The sequence below is a fragment of the Chinchilla lanigera genome, unplaced genomic scaffold (assembly GCF_000276665.1).
Source record: "Chinchilla lanigera isolate Chin_1 unplaced genomic scaffold, ChiLan1.0 scaffold00108, whole genome shotgun sequence".
In the NCBI taxonomy this organism is placed as follows: Eukaryota; Metazoa; Chordata; class Mammalia; order Rodentia; family Chinchillidae; genus Chinchilla; species Chinchilla lanigera.
This window is the reverse complement of record NW_004955509.1, coordinates 498,117-512,027: the sequence shown is the minus strand read 5'-3', so window position 1 is coordinate 512,027 and position 13,911 is coordinate 498,117. Positions and strand designations below refer to the sequence as shown.

The window sequence follows — 13,911 nt, the reverse complement described above, 5'->3', positions numbered from 1 at the left end:
ACAAAATTTCTCCTTCTTTCCCTTCTTTCCCACATCCCAGTTGCCCTTTACCTTTGAGTGCTTTCCTATCAATTCACCATGTCTGTCATATCTCCTAGTTTAAACTAACTCTTTCAGGTTTTACACTAGTGAAACAATGCGATGCTTGCACCTGTATGTTTGATTTATTTCACTTATGAGTATGGTCTCTAGTTATGACACTTTATTGAAGGATATGCTCCCAGGGAGCTAAGAGTGAGGGCAAAGGAACATAAGCCAGAGAAGGAAGAAGTGCATCATCAAGCTGATCATGACTTTGCAATCAAGTACAACCAGGATCCTGGCCCACAGGCTATGTGCAGAGAGGCTGTGAGATACCTGTGATTGGGAGAAGTTCACTAGTAGAAAGGCAAAGAATTCATTGTCACTTTCTTGTCTCATTAGTCAAAGTACACCCCCAGAGTTTTAACCCTTTGTATTAATCCATTTGATATCATTATAACAAAATACCTGAGGCATACTACTTTATAAAGATAAGACATTTAATTTGGCTCATGCTTCTGAAGGTGCAAGGTTAAGGAGCCACATCTGTTGGTGTCCAAGGTGGCACAGAGAATCATAGGGCAAAAGACAGGAAGCACACCTGTGTCTGTGCCTTTCCCCCTCTTATAAAACCACCAGGATTCAATCATGCTGACTCCAGCATAATGACCTTATCTGATCATAATCACTACCTAAAGGCCCCACCTCTAAACACCATAGTGAATTTAAGTTTCCACACTCTTAATATTTCACCATGGGGATTGAATGTCAACATGTAAAGCCCACCCATGTGGGCACTCAAACCATATCCACTCTATAGTACCCTTTTGTCCTCTGGGTAGGTTTCATCATCACCACAGGAAGCCTGTGTTGGTCAGTAGCACAGTGCTGTAGTCACTTCTTATCAGTTGGTGCCATTCATAGGGGCTACTTGGTTAGCGTCTATAGTGGGAGCTGCTTCCAGGACATGATGACTGAGGGAACATCACGAACCATCACTAGAAGAGTTCTGGCTGAGAAGCAAGATACATAGCTCAGGGCCAGTGTCCATGAGCGGCTGAAACTAAGCAGTCCCAAATAGTATAACAACTAGCTCCAGTGTACTGGCTTCCCAGAAAGTGCTGCTGATTTGCTTCTAGTCAATCAGTTGAGTAGTTTTGTGGGTTCTGCTGCTATAATAAGACTACCCCAAGACTCAGCAGGGTACAATGCTGCTGCCTTTTTTCTGCATATTTTGAATGTTTCCTGAACTTAGCTGGTGGGTCTCATGTGGGCTCTCTCCTTAGGTGGCAGCAGTGGCTGGGTTGGAATAGTTAGCAGTGACTGTTCCAACTTCCCCAAGACCTGCACTTCCCATGAGACTTGTGGCTTGGCCTTTTCACAGCATGGTGACATGGTGATATGTTCCAAGGAAGGAATTCCCAGAGCTAGTATTCCACAATAACACTGTCATCCCTTTTAAAACATGGTAAATTAAAGCTTTTAAAGGTTAAATATAAGGATTGGGTCATATAGGGGCTACAGGTGTAATCATCCTTGTCCTGTGTCTTAGTCACTTTCTCATCACTGGAAGACACAACCCAATACCCATAACTTAAAGGAGAAGTTTATTTTGGCTCATGTGTTTAGTGTTGAGAGCCGCGGAAGCTGGAAAGTAATTACATGTGCAGGACAAAGCCAGCCCGAGAACATGGGAGCTCCTCGAAGCCTGTAAACAAGCCATTGTAGCTTGTTAACTGATTGCTGGACAGTGAGGCTGAAATCAATCAACCTCTTGATATAAATAAACGCTCTTCTGTTTTTGGGCTGGTTCGCTTTCTCCACTCACAAGAGAGGGGATCTCCACCTGATCCCAGCTTTTTGTCTCTCGTCTATTTTTTCCTCATTCTCACTGCTGTTCCTTCCCAGGGTACAGCAAAAACCCAAGGGATCCCTACAGTTTAGTCCATAGCTGGCTGGTTCTGAGGCAGAAAAGCATGGTGGAAGGGCCTGGATGGAGGAAAGCTGCTCATATCATGACATTCAGGAAGCAGAGAGTTGAAGAGGGGAACCAGGGAGGGAGATACACCTTTCCTTCACAATATTCCCCACCTGCTTTGTTTCCTATCAGGCTGCACCCTGTAACAGCACATTTAGCTATAAACTCCCATAATCCAGTCACTTCCCCAAAGCTCTGCCTATAGTCAGTAAGATTTAAGGAGGACATTTAGATTAAAAACCCTTACATCCTGGTACTGTCACATGATTGTAGGAAATAAGGAAGTGTGTCTTAATACCCACCATGGGTTTGGCACACCATAAATGCCCAGTTTATATTACTGCTCTTCTTTCATGAACTCTGCATGTTCTGGGTGCTTACTTGCACAAAATACTGTGCTGGGCCCTTGAGGGCTGCAAGATGAAATGAGACAGGTCCTTCCCTTAAGAAGCTTAAATCCTGGGTGGGGGTGTAGCTCAGTGGTAGAGTGCATACCTAGCATGTGCAGGGTCTTGGGTTCAGATCCCAGCACCAAAAAAATAAAAAGCTTATCTGCTGGTTGGTAGACTGGAAAGAGGAGAGCACTGAGAGGGTCTCTGGAGGTGAAGCTTCTTGGACTTGAGGATCTTCAAGGAGAGAGGAAAGGACCCCAGTGTGAAGTAACAAGAGAAAAGGACAGTGAGAAACAGCACTGATGGAATTTAGAGGAAAGATTTCTCCCTGCCCTTACCTCCCTCTCCATTCCTCCCTTCTATTGGCCCCACTGTTGAAGCTGTGGGGGAAGCAGCCTTCCTTTCTTTACTTTTTTTTTTTTTTTTTTTTTTGGTTTTTCTCCGGTACCGGGAACCGAACTCACGACCTTGCGCTTGCCAGGCAGGCGCTTTGCCGCTGAGCTAAATCCCCAGCCCCCCCTTTCTTTACTTTTGTATCCCTTCCACAACTCTAGAAGGATGATGGGTACAAAGATGCTTTAAAATGTTGGTTGTTTTTGTAGACAGTTCTGATAAGAGGTTAAAATGCTGTATAAATAGGGAGGTTTTCATCAGTGAAACATAATATTCATGGAATATTCATTGAACAATTTTGAGTACATCCCATCTGTAAGGTGCTGGGAATCAAGAGAGAAAAGAAGAGTTTAGAGGCCAAGGGTCATGTGCTTAAACAGGTTATTGCAGTACAAATCAGAGTCACCCCTAAATTGGGAAAAACTCAGTACTCAGGAGGCCTGCAGAGCAGAGGGTGTGGTCATTCCTGAAGGGATCAAAGAGGGCTCCCCAGAGAAGGTGAATGGCTCCAGTTGGCCCTCCTGTTATATGAATTCTTCGCTCATGATTTTCTTTCTTTTTTTGCCATTCTGCTAGTGCAGATGTGAGTATAACTGGGAAGGTTATTAAAAAATTCACTTAAAGTAATTAATTTTTAAAAGTCCAACACAGCTGGCTTCCCTTAAAAACTTCGTATCTCAATAATGGTTCTCACCAGTACTATGAATAATTGACTAATATCAACTCATTAATATTCTAGTAGGAGAGTGCTTCAGGCTAATAAAATTCATTTTAAAATTAGTTTTTAAAAATGTGGTACTGCAGTCCAAGGATAACAGGAAGTTATTCCAAGCAAATCAGTGAAGTATGAGAAATTATGTAGTTCTGTTAACATAAAATTGTTGTGTGGCTACTCAGAATCCCTGTTTTTAATTTCCCATAATGATGAGTTGCCTAGAAAAAGGCCTCTGTCTCAGAGGTGTACATTTACCTGAATGCTGTTGCCCTGGGAAACATGATTGCATCAAGAGTAGGGTAGGGGTGGCTTTGACATGAGTACCCTTGTCCGTCTCCTCTGTAGGGCCCCTTTAGCTAGGATGTCCCCTGATTCCTTTTTTGTCTCTTGGTCCTTCCCACAGCTTCACCCTTGGGCCAAAGTTGTTTTCTATATAATTAAAATTTTGTATTTTGAGGTTATTGTTGATTTACATGTAGGTACAATAAATAGCACAGCTGGGCGTGGTGGCACAGGCCTGTAATACCAGCACTCAGGAGGCCGAGGCAGGAGGATGGTTGTGAGTTCAAGACCAGCCTGCGCTCCAAAGTGAGCTCAAGGCCAGCCTGACCTGCACAGTGAGACTCTGTCCCAAAAAGACAAAAAAAAGTAAATAGCACAGAGAACCAGGCATGGTGGCACACACCTATAATCCCAGCACTCAAGAGGCTGAGGCAAGAATATCATGAAGTACAGGCCAGCCTGTGTTACATTAAGGTTTGAGGCCAACCTGGAATACATGATGAGATACTTCCTCAAAAAACAAAACAAATTATTACTAAGAGGTCCCATGTACTCTATACCTAGTTCCCTCCAATGTTAGTATCTTGCAAAATCTTACAGTAATATCACATCCAAGGCATTGAAATTGATACAGGCAAGATTAAGAACATTACCATTACCATAGTGACCCCTCAGGATGCCCTTTATAGCTACCCACTTCTGCCCCTCCTTCCTCAAACCCTAGCAAGCAGGAATCTGTTCTCTGTTTTCATGGGGTTCCAAGATAAAATTGGGTCCTGGTTTAAGTAAAAGAGTGTGACAATAAATGTACACCTATAAGGCACGTGGGATAAGGGATGCTTGGGGAGGAAAATTAAAACTCAAATTTTAGGCTACACAGAAAGACTTCCTTTTAGAACTGAATTAAGTATCAGCCCTTGATTATGTTACGTCTTTAAAAAACATCTCCTGGTGTTAGTGTTCATGATAGTCTACCAGAGTTCCTCTAGTTTAAATCTGGCTGTGCTGGGGTAGAGATAATAACTGATCAAGTCTATGCCATCTGGTTTGTGCTTCACCCCACCTTACCTTGGAATGAGCCCAGTGTTTCTCAGCAGCCTCCTGAGAATCATTGATAGTCAGAGGGTAGAAGCTGGACACGTGAGTTAATTATATGGCTTTTTTTCTTTGAAAGGTTGTTCTTAGACTATCTGCTTGACACATACTATGTAAAGTAAGGGAGGATGCCCCACCTCAGCCTTACCTAGCAAAAGACAACTCTAACTGAAGTCAGATATTTATTTTCCACATCTGCCCCAGAAAAGCTAACCGTGAAAGGGGCAGAATGACAGGAGTGAGCTCCCAGGCATTTAATTTAGCTCTATGCGGTCAGGTAGCCACCAGCCACATGTGGCTGTTGAGTGCCTGAAATGTGTGCATTGTGACTGAGGAAGTGAACTTGTACTTAATTTTGATTATTTTAAGTTTAAATAGCCACATATGGCTTGTGGCTGCCAAATGGACAGCACAGAGATTTCGGGTAACGCACATTGGGCTGTTGGAGTCACTCTATCCCCTGCAGTGGGACAAAGCTGAATTGCTTTGCGTAAGTGAGGAGAGGCCTACAGTTGTCCTCAGGGTCCTCTGGCTACCCCCATTTCCCACCCAATATCAGTGTCTAAGACATTGCTGAACATACATTTCCAGTCACCAGTTGAGGAAGAAACACATAACTGTCTTACTTGGACAGTTGCCGTATCTGTACCCAGCTGGGCTTAGCTCACAAGCACATCTTTAATGAGTTAGACTCACACTTCTGCATAGATTTGCAGGCTCATCCTTGGTACCAGGATAGGATTTAATCCCTCTGCACATCACTAGATCACAGCGCCAAGATCAAGGTATTGCATTTCCTCCTTTGCAAAAGCAGTAATTAAAAGCATGGGTTTTGGAGTCAGGTTCTTGCTTTGGAATCTGCTTTTTCCACTTCTGACTTGGGAAAAGTTAATTAACCTGTCTGTACCGCTGTTTCTGCACCTATAGAATGAGGATTATAATAGTATCCTTGCTTGTTCTAGGGTAGTTGGGCCCGGTAAATTGAAGCAGTGCACTTGGTCCATAGTAACTGCTTGATTATCGCCTTGCATTTTGATGCTGATAGTGATGACTATAAGCATGATAATAAAGATTTTTCTGGAGAGGAAATGATTTGAAGGTGTGACTCTTACATGTGCCCACAAGGGGGCAGCCTAACACTGTTCATGTCCATGGAACAGCCAGCCTTCTGTTTAAGGTGATGTAGTCAGTTTGACGTGCTTGGCTGTTTTTCCTTCTCTGTTTTTCTTTCTTTTTTTATTTGAAGAACATTTTCAGCAGTTCTCAGGATTACCTTAGATCTGGGGCAGGCCCATTACTATCAAAGGCAGTATAGAGTAGGGTTCACGTTCTGCTTGCGTAGGTAGGTTGATGTGGGTGATGAGGGAATCATCTGTTCAGGAATCCTAGGCTTTTCTTTGAGATGTATGTGCAGTGGGGCAGCTGTTTTGTGTTGTTTTGTTTTTTTAGTACCAGGAATAGAACTCAGGACCTTGCATTTGCCAGGCAGGCACTTGTGCCACTGAGCTATATTCCTGGCCCCCCTAGGCTTTTCTTAAGTAGCTTTTCACATTGAACAAATTCTTAATAATGAAAGTTTTGAGGTCAATATAGTAAAAATCTGATTTTATGTCCCTGCTTCCCTGCCATTAACTGCATGCCTGCCTTTGGAGCACTGTGTGTGTATTTTGGAGCTACCAGGTATGGGGCTTTAAAGCTGGAGCTGAGCAGACCCAAGGATATGTCAGTCACATGTGGATCTGGAGCCTACCAGGGAAGACTGAGTTACAGATATTTCTGCAGGAAAAGAGGATCAAATAAGGATTTGACAAACTGTGTGGGGACACAGGATATCATGGGTCTAGGGACTGTGGGGTTTCAAGAGGTAATGAAGGAGGCATGGAGAAGGGCCAGTGTAAGCCAAAAGGTACGTGAGAGAAAGGCCAGTAGTGCCATCAAATTGGGAAGAGAGTTTAGAGTCAGCATATGGGGGACCTAGAATGAGCTGAGTAATTGGCCTTTAAATTCATATCGTTGGTAGCCTCAAAATAATTAAGAATTGACTGAAGAAACATGGAGGATGGCACTTGTAGTCTAATGTTGATTTTCTAGTACTTTTCTCTTGAGCTTTAGTATCCCTGATACATAATGCAGCCTGCAAAACCAGAAATGTGGGGGAATCGTGACAACCCAGAGTTTGTCACATCATCCCCTATCCACGTTCCTACTGCCTGCACTGCAGGCTAGGCTCCTGGTCCCCTCTCCTAGATAGCAGGTGGCAAGATCCTCCCATGAAGGAGCACAGGTTTCCATGGCAGCAAGGTGTCCTGTGAAGCCAGTATGATGCTCCCAGAGAGGAGGGCCGAGACACTGGGGATGTGAATGTGGTTGCATTATTAGCACTACAGCTGATTTCTTTAGAATGGTGTGCTTCAACATTATGTAGCTAATACTCATGAACAATCAGTGGTAACAGAATGCAGTAAATTATTTCTAGCTTTAAAACAACTGTGAAGATCCACTTAGTCTTTAATTTAGAAAGCCCATTAAGGTCATATAGGAGTTAGGCAGAGAATGTATGGCTCTGGGGCTATTTCCTGGACATTTCTGGGTGAGCTCATCTGTTCTCTTTATTTGTTGTGGATATTTCAATGATAATTACACAGGATTACATTATATTCTTCCTTCTTTGGTTCTGAGGTACTAAATTGACATCAGCGCAAACTTGGCAGAACTGAAATCAAACATAAGTGTTGAGTTTCACAGGGGCCCCAAAGAAGAGCTCTTCTCCTGAAGAGCTTGTATGTGTCTCTCAGAAGTTGGCTCCTTTCAGAAAGTAAAATGTTCACTATCTGTGTAATAGTCTGTATTGAAAATCATGTCCCCTTTTGTGCTTCTCTTCTCCCCCAGGTGGCGCTGCCTCACACCGGGGAGCTGGACTAGAAGAGGCCTGGCGAGCTTCTCTGCATGCAGCTAGGCCTCTCTGTCGCTCACTGTACTTTCTGATTCTTCCAGGGTCAGGCCTATGGACAGAGGACTATGGAAAGGGGCTGTACCACTTGACACATGCACGTGGAAGCTGTAGCTGTAGCTCTTCAGCTGTTGGGGCCTGGCTGCATATGTGTGGTGGGGAGTGATAGATTGGATTTCCTTTAGATAAGTGTGGTAATGGTTGACATGTAGGTGGCCAGACCTGGGGTGTATGCCCAACTTCCTCTAGTGCTCAGCAAATAGAGAAAGGGTGAAAAACTAAGTATCATCATGTTTTCTCTTCTGTAGGTATGGATGGATTTTTAAAATCAGATGAGAGGCAAAGACTAGCCAAAGAGAGACGAGAAGAAAGAGAAAAATGTCTGGGTAAGTTGTACGCTTTGACTATCTAGGCCCAAGAAAGTGGAGATATGAGGTAGTGTCCTTCTATATGTCCTTAGAAATTTGTGAATGAATGGGAAGAGAACTAGGACAATTGCTAGTTAAACATGAAGAACTGAGAGTTAAACCCACAGAACTCTTGGCTCGTTAACAAACATTGCGTCATTCGCTGAACAGTTCACTTGCTCACTTAGCGAATACTCAACCTATGCTGTGTCCTAGCCATTATGGTAGGAGCTAAAGACATGACGGTGAAGAAAGAGAAACCTTGGGAAGTCCTAATGCCCTTACATGTCTGCTGTGTGCACTCACTCAGCTTCCCTTTTGAGCATCTAGAAAGGCCATCTTTGGGAGAACTGAGAAAATCAGCACTTAAATTGTTTTAGAACAAGATGCCCCAGTAAAGAAAGGGCTGTAGACAGATAAGTACTATAGGGTATTCTCCAAGGGTGCCATGAGGTAGGTAGATGATGACTGCCCATTGAATTGAGGTAAGCAAAGAGCTTTCAGATCTTTGCTTGGCCACCCCCTGGGCAGCTGAGGCATCATCTCCTCTGGGGAACCATTTGTCACGTAGAGTTAAGGACTTCTTAGTAAATGTCTTGGTGGGATAATCAGTCTTAGTCATATGTTTTAGCCCTTTGCCCACCTCAGTTTCTGATGCTTGGTGCATACCCTGCTAACATACTTTTGAAAGAATGTCCTCTTAAAACTACAATTTCTCAAGTCAATGTATGGTTTGTATACAAAATTTGATTTAATGATAATAATAATAGTCATAGCTCCTGTATGTGGGGTTACTTAGTGTGTGTGTACTTTATGTGCATTATCTCATTTAGTCCTCACTATATTGTAATATAGTAAATATGACTGTCCCCCACCTCACAGAGGAGGAAACTGAGGTAGAGATACTACATGGGTAACATGCCCAGGGTCCCCCAGGTAGTTTCAGAAGTGCCACAGTCCTTGGTCTTAATCATTGCATCCTAGGATCTCACCTGACTCTGTTTTGGTCTCCAATCTTGTGTTTTTGGTCTTAATCCAAACCACATGGGGCACCACATGGGAATGACACCTCTATTCGCCTTTCCTTCTCCAGCTGCCCGGGAACAACAGATTCTGGAGAAACAGAAAAGAGCCAAGCTCCAGTACGAAAAGCAAATTGAGGAGCGATGGCGAAAACTGGAAGAACAGCGGCAGCGGGAGGACCAGAAGAGAGCTGCTGTGGAAGAGAAGAGGAAACAGAAACTCCGGGAGGAAGAGGTAAGGTCCTAGGAGCCCCTGTCCCAGCTCTAGCCACCTCTGCATAGTGCTTAGTGTATCTGGGCATCCTGCCCAGCTCAGGGGTACAAGAGAGACCTGCCTCTGTACTTTCTCCCGGTGGCTCACCGTGCCTCCTTTCAGCACCATCAATGCCGTGGAAAGCACCACTGGCATAGGAAAAAAGACTTTTTCATTTAACTCAGGTGCCACTTTGCTGTATGACTGGGCAAGCTGATTGGCTTCTTTCAGACTTAATTTGCTTGTGTCTGCAGTGAATGGTTGGACTTGGTGATCTCCACAGTGCTTTCCAGGCATGACCTTTTCTGACTAAATTATGACTCAGAGGGGCCTGTGGATAGAGGCTGGACAATACAGACCCTAGTGTTACAGCCAGAGTCCATACTGCCAGGGCAGACACAAGGATGGAGTATACGCTGTGAGGGTTGAGAACAATGTGATCCTGTTATTCACTGCTGGAAAATTAGTCTACCTTCAAATACAAAGATGCTATTGTACTTAAATATTAATGTAGTTCCTTGCTTTAATCACCCTTTCTTTCCAGTTAACTTTAAAAAAAGAAGTGAAATGCAATTATCCCTATAGAGCCCTTTAATACAAAACTTTAAAAACGTATTTAGAAAGCATATTTGGATTATAGGTTTTCTTAAGTATATTTTAAGGTTGTAATCATAGCTTTGTATCAGGTGATGATCATTTTTTATTCATAAGGTATAATGACTCATCTTTTAGTATGAACAATATAGCAGTTTGTTAATCTCTAGCACTATAGGATATGAAGACTTTCATATAAATTTAGTAATTTAAAATCTCTGAATGGTTGTTTATTATTGTATATATTTATCCCTTCCTCTTTTTTAATTTAAAAAAGCACACACGAACATGCACACAAACACACACAGTTAGACCAGTCTGTCCAAAAAATAACCTGTTTATGGTAATTTCTTTGTTACTCTTAGTGAATGAAGGTCTAAGCAAGGCTCTTAGCCATAGTTCACCATTGCTGGCTATGGCTTCATCTGCTCTCAGTTCAAATCCTGTCTCTGCCTTTAAGCAGCTGGTAACCAGGTGCAAATCACATAATCCCTCCATCTTGTCTCCTGAGCCCCCAGAGATGCTTACAAGAATTAAAGGAGGTTGACTTTGTGAAAATGCCCAGCAAAGCACCTAGCACAGAGTAATCACTCAGAAATGTAAGATTCCCTCCAGTTACTTCAGCAGACCTTAGCCAAAGCAAGGTTAAGAGGATGATACCTAGAAGAGATTAAGACACAGAATTTATAGACTATTAAAAAAACCACAGTGTGAGAGCTTGTTTGGTAACTTAGGACAGATTTCTCCTTTCTAAGCCTGTGTATTTCTCATGAGTCACTGGACTCGCCCATTTTCCTCCTCTACTCCATTTCTCAACAATTTAGAGCTTGTTCCCTTCCCTCCTTTCCTCTCCGTTTTGATTCTTGATACCTTGTAAGATTGCTGATTCAGGAGAAAGTTTGTCACTACTGCTTCCAGGAAGGAGTACTATAAAGTGCCACATTAGATGCTTCTCACACTCTGACACATCCTGCCATGTCACAGGGGTCCACTTTTGAGACAATTCCTGTGTATTTTCCATTATAGAACATTAATGTTGGAGGCATGTTAAACTAAGCAATCAGACCACTCCTCCTTGCAAATTAGGAAATGTCATGCCAGGTGGTTGGTCGTGATGCAGGTGAATCCTAAGTGGTTTTACTTCCAAATAATTTTCTAGTTGCTTCTGTGCTTTCTTGCACCCCTAATATGGTAAGCCAGGGGTGGGTATGCTGCCTGACCCTTGTCAGTATAAACACAAACTGAGCTTGATTTTTTTTCTTCTTTCTAGGTATGGCATGGCATAGGATGGCAGGCATGGCATGGCACAGCAGGGCAGGGCAAGGCTGGGTTGATGGTTGGGCTTCCCAAGGTTGTGTAGCAACCCAAGGAAACAGAAGCCTTCCTCTGCCACCTGCTCCCATCCTCAGTGCCCCAGGAGACTGAGGTGTAGCTTAGGGACTTGCCACATCCAAGCTGGCCAGTTAACCACATTGATGTTGGTGCACTTCCAGTACAGAGGCTTATTCGGCATTTTCATGGGCGATCTTTAGGGAGGGGTGAATCTGCACTGTAGAAGCCCCTCTCCAAAGAAATTCCTCAGCACTCACTCCCATGGTTCTTGGAGAGCTCCGCTAGGGCTGCTGCATGCTCAGTACCTGGCTGTGGAGAGTCTTGATTCTCCTCTTAGTGCCAGATTTTAAGTTCATCACCATAAAGCAGGAAAAAGCCTCAGTGGGAAGATTGTTCATCCTCTGCAGGCCATTTTGCTTCTCTAGCTTGTTGGAAAGTATTTGGGTTCCCCACGTCCTACTTCTCCAGATTTAATATTTAGGAGATCCTATGAGACCTGTTGACCCCTCACCCTGTCCTGCTCTTACTTCATGTCCCTTTGGTTGTCATGAAGACATTTTTTATATCTCTTCCTGTCTGTGCCAGATCAGAAGTGGTTTGGTATCTCAGCACATCCCTCCCACAACCACCATATTAGGGGTGCAAAAAAGGACAGAAGCAAATAAAAATTATCCACAAGTGAAACCACTAAAGACTTAGCTGCATCAGGACCAAACATCTGACATGACATTTCCTCATCTGCAAGGCACAACAAACAGTCTCACTCAACAGAGATCTCAAGAGTTGGCAGTAGTAGCGGCTAGAGTCGGGCCTATCCTGGGGATGGGGGAGTTCAGTATCCACTTGAGTCAACAGCCTTGAACTCATTCTCTTGCTGGAGGCCACCTTCTTCTTAAGGTGGGTTCTTAACGGTCGCATGCCACAGAACTCCAGAATCAGTTGCTAGAACAAGCTCCTGTCACCTGACTTAGGGCTGACAATCCATTCTCCATTTGGGAATGTAGCTTCCTGACTAGTGGCCCTGGAAGGTGAGATTTGGAGAAAGAAACTCTGTGTTCTTGTGCCAAACAGATAACTATGAAAAATCTCTTTAAAAGAGTAGTTTCATTTCTTTAAGTTAGTTTGACACATCTCAGCTGTTCATACTCTCATTGCTTGATAGCTAACAAAAGCCACCAACTTGAGTATCAAACAAGAACTTTCTGAATTCACCTAAACAAAAACTTCATTCAGCTGAAGGCTGACTGCTCTCAGTGGCCCTTAGCTGGGTGCCATGCTGACCACTTGGCCAGATGTAGAGGTCTTTTTCTGAAGGAAAAGGTCCCCCTTGAAGCCCTGCTGAGGACAATTGGGAGCTTGTACCTGCAGTGTCATTCCTGAACACATACAGTAAATGGTAGAAAAGATAAACTCCACCTCCTGCCAAACACCACTGTCAGGGTAACAGTGTCTGGGCCATGCCAGCTAGAGGACTTTTGTACTTACTGGTCCACTGAGTGGATCACCTTGCTCATGATTCTCCAGGTTCATTTAGTCAGATCTAGAGCCAGAGCTCGAGGGGTCAAGAATAAAACCTTCCTTGTCCCTTTCTTACTAAGCCCCACTCAGTAAAAGATGTTCTAGGGACAAGAATTTGCCCTCCTCTTTCCCCATCCTCTGTTGATCATCAGATGATACTGAGGAGAGTGAAAACTTGGCAGGAACTGCAGTATGCAGCCCTAATATTTATTGATACTGTTTTTCTGATATGAGTATTTCTTTTCCCTGCTTTCTCATGCTCAGCCTTTCCTCTAACCGGTGACTCTCACAGTATGGCCCCAGTACCATCAGCACCTGGGAACTCATTAGAAATGCAAATTCTCAGCAGGCTCCACCCTGGATTTACTCAAAACCCTGGGGATAAATCCCAAGAATCTGTGTTTTAACAAGCCCTACAGGGGATTTTGAAGTATCCACAGTCAGGTTTGAGAACCACTGTTATAAACTGTCCTGTTAATTATCCTCTGCTTCAAAATCAGAATCCGTAAGCTGTTGGTAAAGGACTTAGCACCTCAGATTCTAGACTGTTAACTTTGTAGAATTGGAGTTATGTATCTGTTGATGTAGGTAATATCACCATCATTTTATAGATGAGTAAATTAAAGCCTAAGAATGTAAAATGATTAACTCAGGGTCACAGGGCTAAAATGTGATAGTCAGAGGTGGGGTTTGCATCCTTATCTTCTGACTCCAAATCTAGGGATTCTTTACATTTCATCACATGAAGGAACAGAAAACTACAAACACTAGGTAATACCTACCTGTGTAGGACAAGAGCGCAATGAAAAAGTTTGTTTTTGGCATGTTTTAGTCACCCCATTTTGACTTCTTTGGGTTCCAGAAGTCCCCTTCTCTTAAAATTTGGTAACTACATGTTTTTCCTCCTACCTGTGTCTTTCTCTGGGGAGGGGATAGCTATAGCTATATATATATATATA

The 13,911-nt window shown here is 43.3% G+C and overlaps 1 protein-coding gene across 1 annotated transcript in view; it reads left to right on the top strand.

Annotated features, from left to right (window-relative positions):
* The window catches only part of Map7d2 (MAP7 domain containing 2), a gene marked incomplete in the record, with an annotated part of 121,538 nt that overhangs the window by 56,563 nt on the left and 51,064 nt on the right, over window positions 1-13,911 (top strand). The window contains 2 exon segments of the mRNA XM_013506304.1: window positions 8,135-8,212; window positions 9,327-9,490. Coding sequence (XP_013361758.1) covers window positions 8,135-8,212; window positions 9,327-9,490 — 242 coding nt within the window.